The 7585-nt window shown below is 38.3% G+C and overlaps 1 protein-coding gene across 1 annotated transcript; it reads right to left on the bottom strand.

The window, feature by feature from the left end:
* Window positions 1-1496: 1496 nt before the first annotated feature.
* LOC113120210 (protein NLRC3-like) lies at window positions 1497-2652 on the bottom strand. The gene is made up of 3 exons (XM_026290145.1): window positions 2465-2652; window positions 1791-2366; window positions 1497-1551 (listed from the first exon to the last, which is right to left on the bottom strand). Exons 1-3 carry the CDS (start codon window positions 2650-2652, stop codon window positions 1497-1499), a joined length of 819 nt encoding a protein of 272 aa, XP_026145930.1.
* Between the last annotated feature and the right edge of the window lie 4933 nt (window positions 2653-7585).

Here is a 7585-nt window from a genome sequence, read left to right as displayed (position 1 = left end):
GTGCTGTCTGCTGCTCACTGATGTGTTGGTACAGTTCATTTAATGCATCGTTCCTGTTGCAGTTGATGTTGTTCGCGGAGAATGTAAACTGAAACGCGTTTTTTTCCTCCTGTGATGAGAGCTCTGTCCGCTCGATTGCACATTAGCTGGTTGAGCTGAATAGCGCAGTCTGGAACACTGTTTGCTGAGCCATGTTTCCGTGAATACAAAAACACAACAGTCTTCTTACAGTCAGATGTAGTCCAGTTTACTGGTCAAAGAGCGTACGTTAGCCAGTACAATGGTGGGGATAGATGGCTTGTTGTGGGTTAGCCATTAGCCTAGCCTGGATACCTCCACGCTTACCCCTCTTTTGCTTCCTCTCATGCCGCTTGTGGCACCTCCCCTGTGGGCGAGATGCAGTAGTGGGGGTCATTGATGGTATAGGCCTCTGGAGCAGTCTGAGATTCCGCAGCTGTTCCGCGTATGCAGAGTTCAACAGTAAAAATGCAGTTCTGTGGACATCCAGCAGAAACTCATGACTGTATGCGCACTTAAAGACAGGTAGACGCATGACGACGTACAAAAACACTGCGATCACGACAAAAACACCATTCTGTTGGACAAAGAGAAGCCGCTGCGTGTTGACGCACTGCCATTACTTTCCATTCCATTCCATACTGTACTAGGGGTTGCACTGACTAATCAACTAGTCAATTTCAATGGTCTGCCATGAAACTTTAAGCTTGATGTCGACTATTCACTGGTTCTATAGAGGGTGCAACAGGATAAGAAATCTTTGAAGGACTTCCACATTTATACTCTGTTTCCAAACAGTTGAAATGACAAATAAATGTATACTCTTAAAGGCTCCACAAGACATATATGATTATATTACTGGATGCTCAAAATTGAATGGGAGCATGCACATTTTAAACAGCTTATTGTATAGGTAAGTTAACTGCCGTTCTTATCTAATGCACTGCTGCACTGTAATGCACACACATAGACTATAAACAGTCGGGTACATCATCTGAGACGGGCGCACGATTCAGCGGTGGAATGTATAACTCTGTTCTGTGATTTCTCAATAAAATAGCATAGAAACTGAAAAGTATATATTTCTTAATAAATAGATCCCACAGCTTTACTAGTAGAGAGACACTGCCAGGTAGAATTTATTCACATGCATATGAATGTAATCTTTACTGTGATACTTTATCTGTATCTGATTTAGAATGAGCAGAAATCTGTGAGAAATATAATGACCCTTAAAAAAAAAAAAAAATCGGACGAAAATCAACCCCTAGTGTGTACAGAATTAAATGAGTAGTATTAGTACTGTAAAAAGATCCTTTGCAATAAGAAGAAAATTGAGAATTTTACCACCAGTCTTACCGCAGCTTTTCCAGTTTACAGTGAGGATCCTTCAGTCCATCAGAGAGCAGCTTCACTCCTGATGCTCCTACTTTATTTAGTGACAGATTCATATTTCTCATGTGTGAGGGGGTTTGATTTTAGAGCTGAAGCCAGAGCAGCACACCTTCATATGTAACACCACAATCCATCAACCTGCAGAGATTGAAGATGCATGGTGAACTGATACAAGCTGCGACTACAGAATAACATGTAAAATATGTTTAACAGTCCTAATCATGCAGCATCTAAAAAAAAAAACCTGCTGTCAGTTTTCAATCTACTCAGGTGCTTAGTTTTTTTTTTTTTGCTTTGGTAATATGCACTCTAAAGTCAAAATCATGTCCATGGGATCATGTTTTATCATTGAAGTGATTGTTGTCCATGGAACTTACTGAACTAATTTGGATTCTTTGACCACAGGCAGCAGCTTCTGAAGAACTTCATCTGCTGTATTTTGGGATCCAATGAACAGTTTTAGTTTGAAAACATCCATCTTCTGCTCTGATGTCAGCAACACATAAACCAGAGCTGACCACTGTGAAGATGAGAGTTTGGTTTCTTTTATTTTTCCAGATTTCAGATAATCTTGAATCTCCTGAATCAGTGAATCATCACCCAGTTCATTCAGACAGTGGAACAGATTGATGGATCTCTCTGGAGAGCGATTCCTCTTGATCTTCTGCTTGATGTACTTAACCGTTTCCTCATTGTTGTAAGAGCAGCTTCCTGTCTGTGTCAGTAGTTCTCGTAAGAGAGTCTGATTGGACTCCAATGAGAGACCCAGAAGAAAACGCAAAAAAAGGTCCAGATGTCCATTTTTACTCTTCAAGGCCTTTTCCACAGCTCTCTTATGCAGCTCAGATGGTGAAACATTTAAAGCCTTCTTCAAATGCTTCAAAGGACTAGAAGAAAGAGTAATAAACACATTTCTGTTTTTTTCATAAGGGACAGATGTGCATATAGAGCTGCTAGATGTTCCTGGATGCTCAAATGAACAAAACAGAAGACTTTCCCCTGGTTCAAGCCAAACTCCTCTCTGAAGATCTGAGTGCACAATCCTGAGTACACTGCTGCTTCTGTCTCTTCAATGCCACACTCTCTCAGGTCTTCCTCATAGAAAATCAGGTTGCCTTTCACAAGCTGCTGAAAAGCCAGTTTCCCCAGTTTGAGGATCATATCTTCATCTTTGACTGTATTCTCATAGTCCTTTTCTTGCTTGATGTTGGTCTGAAGGATCAGGAAGTGTGTGTACATTTGAGTGAGAGTCTTGGGAATCTCTCCACTCTCTGCTTCACTCAACATCTTCTCCAGAACAGCGGCTGAGATCCAGCAGAACACTGGGATGTGGCACATGATGTAGAGGCTCCTTGAAGACTTCAGGTGTGAGATGATTGTATTCGCCAGACTCTGATCACTGATTCTCTTCCTGAAGTATTCCTCCTTCTGTGGATCATTGAAGCCTCGTACCTCTGTCACTCGATGGACACACTCAGAGGGGATGAGATCAGCTGCTGCTGGTCTGGAGGTGATCCAGATGAGAGCAGAGGGAAGCAGATTCCCCACAATGAGGTTCATCAGCAGCACATCCACTGAAGCTGATTCACTTACATCACACAACCTCACATCGCTCTGAAAATCCAGAGACAGGCGACACTCATCCGACCATCAAAGATGAACAAACACTTTATATTCATCACTAGATATTTCCATATCTTTGGTTTCGGGTAAAATACATGAAGAAGATCTGAAAGACTGAGTGTTTTGTCTTTCATCAGGTTGATTTCTCTGAAAGGAAGTGGAAATATGAGCTGGACATCCTGATTCTCTTTCCCTTCAGCCCAGTCCAGGATCAACTTCTGCACAGAGACTGTTTTTCCAATGCCAGCGACTCCCTTTGTCAGCACAGTTCTGATGGGTTCTTCTTGTCCAGGTAAAGGTCTAAAGATGTCATTGCATTTGATTGGTGTGTCCTCTGTTGCTTGCTCTCCTGACTGTTTTCTCAATCTGTCTCACCTCGTGCTCATTACTGATCTCTCCTCTCTCACTCTCTGTGATGGTAGAGCTCTGTGTAGATCTCATTCAGGAGTGTTGGGTTTTCCTGCTTTGCTGTTCCTTCAGATAGACGCTCAAACTTCTTCACCAGATTTGATATGATTATGCCTTTGGCCCAGTTGAGAGTCACTGAGATAAAGATTAAAATAAGAAATTACTACATGAATTAAAGCGGTAAAATTTAATTTAAAGTGACACCCTGCTAATCTAAGAGTCATTACAGTGTACAGAAGCATAGATGTTATCACAACATTCAGCATTTGGGCCCAAGTGGAAAAATTAATAAATTTTCTATCTATCTTAACCTAGAAAGTATACCTCAGATTTGATTTGTTTTCCCCATTGAATATACTGATGTTTTCATAGATGCTTCCACTCTTTATGGCACTCGTGCTTCGTGAGTTTGATCTATGCCTGTGGAATTGATGGTAAAATAATAGAAAAGTGTCCACTTAACAGATAATCAGTTAGTCAGTAACGCACACAGGTTGGGGGTTTGATTCCCCCGGGAACACATGATGAGGGGCAAAACTGTATAGCCTGAATGCACTTTAATGTTGCTTTGGATAAAAGCGTCTGCTAAATGCATAATGTAATTTAATTTAATTTAATCTAGACAGAAAAGTTATACCCACAGATCTGTTGAATATGTCTTTTCCATCAATGTTAGAATGTTGTTTTAAGACCTGTCACTCTCATGGAACACATGTTGAATCCAGTGACCTTGATATCCCACTGTGGAACCAAAATAATAGAACAAACACAATGGAAAAGACATAATATTATAAAGACAAGAATTAATATCATTGATATTACATGCCATAATAAACTTTACACATCGAGATTGGTCTATACATGAGAAGCTTTAGAAATGTTGAAGAATGATAACACTGCACAAGGATGATTCACAGAGACCACAGCATCCGAATTCATAATTAGGAATATTAGAAAACCCACTCAGAATACATTATCATTAGCCTATCGCACAATACATTATAATAGAGACATAATATGTATCTTCTATAACATTATGATCAATAAGGATTTGATGTACCTGAATTCTGAAGAAAATCTTCAATCGCTGAATTGTTTCTTTGTCCTCCATGATTCATGAAAGTCTGAATGAAAGCTGCGTGTGTATATCTGACGAGTCAGATAACACTGACGAATGTATTTAAATATCATTGTTAATTTACTTGAACTACACACTTGAATAAGTTTTCCAGTTTGTTTACAATTTGTTTATTTAAATGTTTAATTAAAAATGATTAAATGAAATTACAGGGAGACATATTGTTTGTTTGTTTTCAAAATTGTGGCTTCTATAACATTTGGATGTTTAAAAGTATGTTTCCTAATTTGTACCGATACACAAGATATATGGCCCACATCTCTACCAGTAAGTACATTTGACATGGAGAAATCTTTGTGGTAAATACTTAATTTTTAAGTTTTTTAAAACACCTTCTTATAATTGTTACTTTATGAGGAAGTGGACAGCAGCTCACCTGACTAATGTTCACCCACTCTGATCAAAATCAAACCGGTTCCCAAACATTTTCACAGTTTCCCATGTAGTGTTTCATCATGTAAATTCCCACAAAGTCACCTACAAATTGTACTGTTTAACACAATCCTCGGTTTTTCTCTTTTTAAAAGAAAGCTTGTGTCCCGCTGAAAAATGGCACATAGTAGAACTCTCAGAGTGCTTCATTTCTGGACGCAAATGTTGCCAGACTTGTTTTGAGAGAATGCAGCTTATCCACTTCTGTCATGAGACAGAGACTAGTACAAGTTTTATTTCCTTCCCACTTGGGAGAAGATTTTTGTGGTTCTCTTTGGCAACAAAAAAATAATGTTATACAAGCTATCACACAGTATAAAAATTTCACCCCAAGCCAAGTATTTTTGTCCTGAGACAAAAACTAGTAATCACTTAATTTAGGCTATTTAATATAATAACTTCATCCACACATTTATAGCTCTGACTAACGATCAGTGTTTGAATATTTAATAAAGATGGGAATCAAGAGAAGTGCTGATGCATGTCACATGTCACTTTTTTGCTGGTCTTCTTTACTGGAAACATCTGAGGGTTAAAAAAAAAGAAAAGAAAAGTGTAATAAGGTATAAATGCCACGCTCTCACTCTGGAAAGTAGACAACAATAGTCTTTTTAAACCAATATCCAAGGAAATCCAAGGGGGAGACAGGAGCACAGGTAACACCAGGTTTGACCTTGACAGTTAGCACAGACAGCACAAACTTAAATGCAAGGGATAATTAAAAAAACTAAATGATTAATTAAACTAAATGAGGACAGGAAAAGACCATATAAGGAACACCAGGAAACAATGAAGGGGAAAAACACAACTAAAGCGGTGTTCTGAAATATTCGCTGTCTGAGAGTTTCCTGTTCATGAGTTTCCTCTTTAAGTGGCTTTAAACATTAGTGCTCCTCTGATCGCAGACAGAAGGCAAAAGGGCCCACAAGTGCTAAGAATCTCTCGGGGAACTCCTTCAAGACTGTTGGAAGACCATTTCAGGTGACTACCTCTTGAAGCTCATCAAGAGAATGCCAAGAGTATGCAAAGCAGTAATCAAAGCAAAAGGTGGATACATATATACTGCATATAGATGTGTGTATGAATTCTATCATTTCGTTACAGCGTTGAATTTAACTTTTATATATTATGTATTATTATGCACAGCCATTTATTATTACAGACGGAAATCCTGTTTATGGTTAGACTATGCATCAAGTAGACTAATCAAGCCCTTCGTCTTTTTGTCATATACTCTACTTCAGTTTTACATTTAAAAGTGTTTTTTAAAACAGTTCAATCTGATAACTGTATAAGCTATGTTTGGTGCTGTTTTTTTCTTTACAATTTTAATTATACAAATATGAATGGCATTCATCTTATGATGCTTTGTATATTATATATAATTTATATTTTATACAATTTCTAAAAAAAAAAATCATATCATTTATTTATTTTTTCTCCATCCAGGTCAGCAAATGGTCAAAAAGGATAATGTCAAATACATGTTGGCTGGCATGAAAAAAATGCATAATTTTTTGTAAGTTAAGTCCCTTTATAAAGAGTCTGAAATATTGTCATAACGTTCACCTTGGATATTGAAAATGTTTCTTTTTTGAGACCCCAGGAACCCAAATTCATACCCAGAACAATAAAACCCATAGTAGAGGTGGGAGTTCAAAGGAGGAATCTTTATATTACCAAACTGCAGGGAGAGGAAGAGTAGATGTAAGTCATGATCTGCAAGATTAACCACAATCTGATGTGATCCGACCACCTCAGAGAAAACCAGTGTTGAGCTGCTGCAAGAGCTTTTGAAGCACAGCAAAGAGTTCTCGTGTGTTCTGATAGGTGGATGGTGATGATGATAAAGACTAGAGCAATCAAATAGTGAGAGAGTGATCTGCTCACCTGGTTATGTTCGTGGATGTTTCGACGTGGAAAGCAGTTCGGAACGGAAATATTTATGGGGTTTTTTTGTTAACAACATACCTTTCATACCTTAATTTCAGTAAATGTTATGAAATCAGACAACTAAGCCAATAGTAGCGCTGGCTGTGTTTGATTTGAATGGGAACTTCTGATTGTGAATCATTTGAGTCAGTTCGGGAGTTCAGAGCCTGATTCATTTGAGTCAGTTTGGGAGTTCAAAGTGGGTTTGCGACTCATTTCAGTCAGTTTGGAAGTTTGGTGCGGGTTCGCGGATCATTTGAATCAGTTCGGGAGTTCAAAGCGGGTTCGCGAATCATTTCGGGAGTTCGAAGCCGGTTTGCGAATCATTTGAGTCAGTTTGGTGCCAAAAGGGTTCTTTCTTGTCATTATTGAGTAAAGAACCCTATGGTTCTATATAGAACCCCAATGAACACTTTTTTCTAAAAGTGTATCATATGGCACAAATCAATTAGAACAGTGTGTAGACACCTGCTGAAATCCCTAGTTGCTTTTGCCTATTATGTCATGTCTCCATATACACATTTGTGATTAAATATTTTTCCCCAAATAAGTTGCTCTATTTATTTTATTCATAAATGAAAAGTGTCCCACGAGTGACTTTTATTTTGACATTTACAGTCAACTAACTTATTACTGTGG

The sequence above is a fragment of the Carassius auratus genome, chromosome 19, assembly GCF_003368295.1.
Source record: "Carassius auratus strain Wakin chromosome 19, ASM336829v1, whole genome shotgun sequence".
NCBI lineage: Eukaryota > Metazoa > Chordata > Actinopteri > Cypriniformes > Cyprinidae > Carassius > Carassius auratus.
Note: the sequence above shows the minus strand (reverse complement) of the source record. Positions and strands in the feature narration are given on the sequence as shown.

What these genes read in the sequence shown, in the direction of transcription:
- LOC113120210 (XM_026290145.1), bottom strand. Translation starts at nt 2,652, where the DNA reads ATGTACACACACTTCCTGATCCTTCAGACCAACATCAAGCAAGAAAAG. An exon ending in GAAGAGACAGAAGCAGCAGT is followed by an intron (nt 2,367 to 2,464) that starts GTACTCAGGATT and finishes AGGAACATCTAG; the next exon opens with CAGCTCTATATGCACATCTG. An exon ending in AAAGAATCCAAATTAGTTCA is followed by an intron (nt 1,552 to 1,790) that starts GTAAGTTCCATG and finishes CAATCTCTGCAG; the next exon opens with GTTGATGGATTGTGGTGTTA.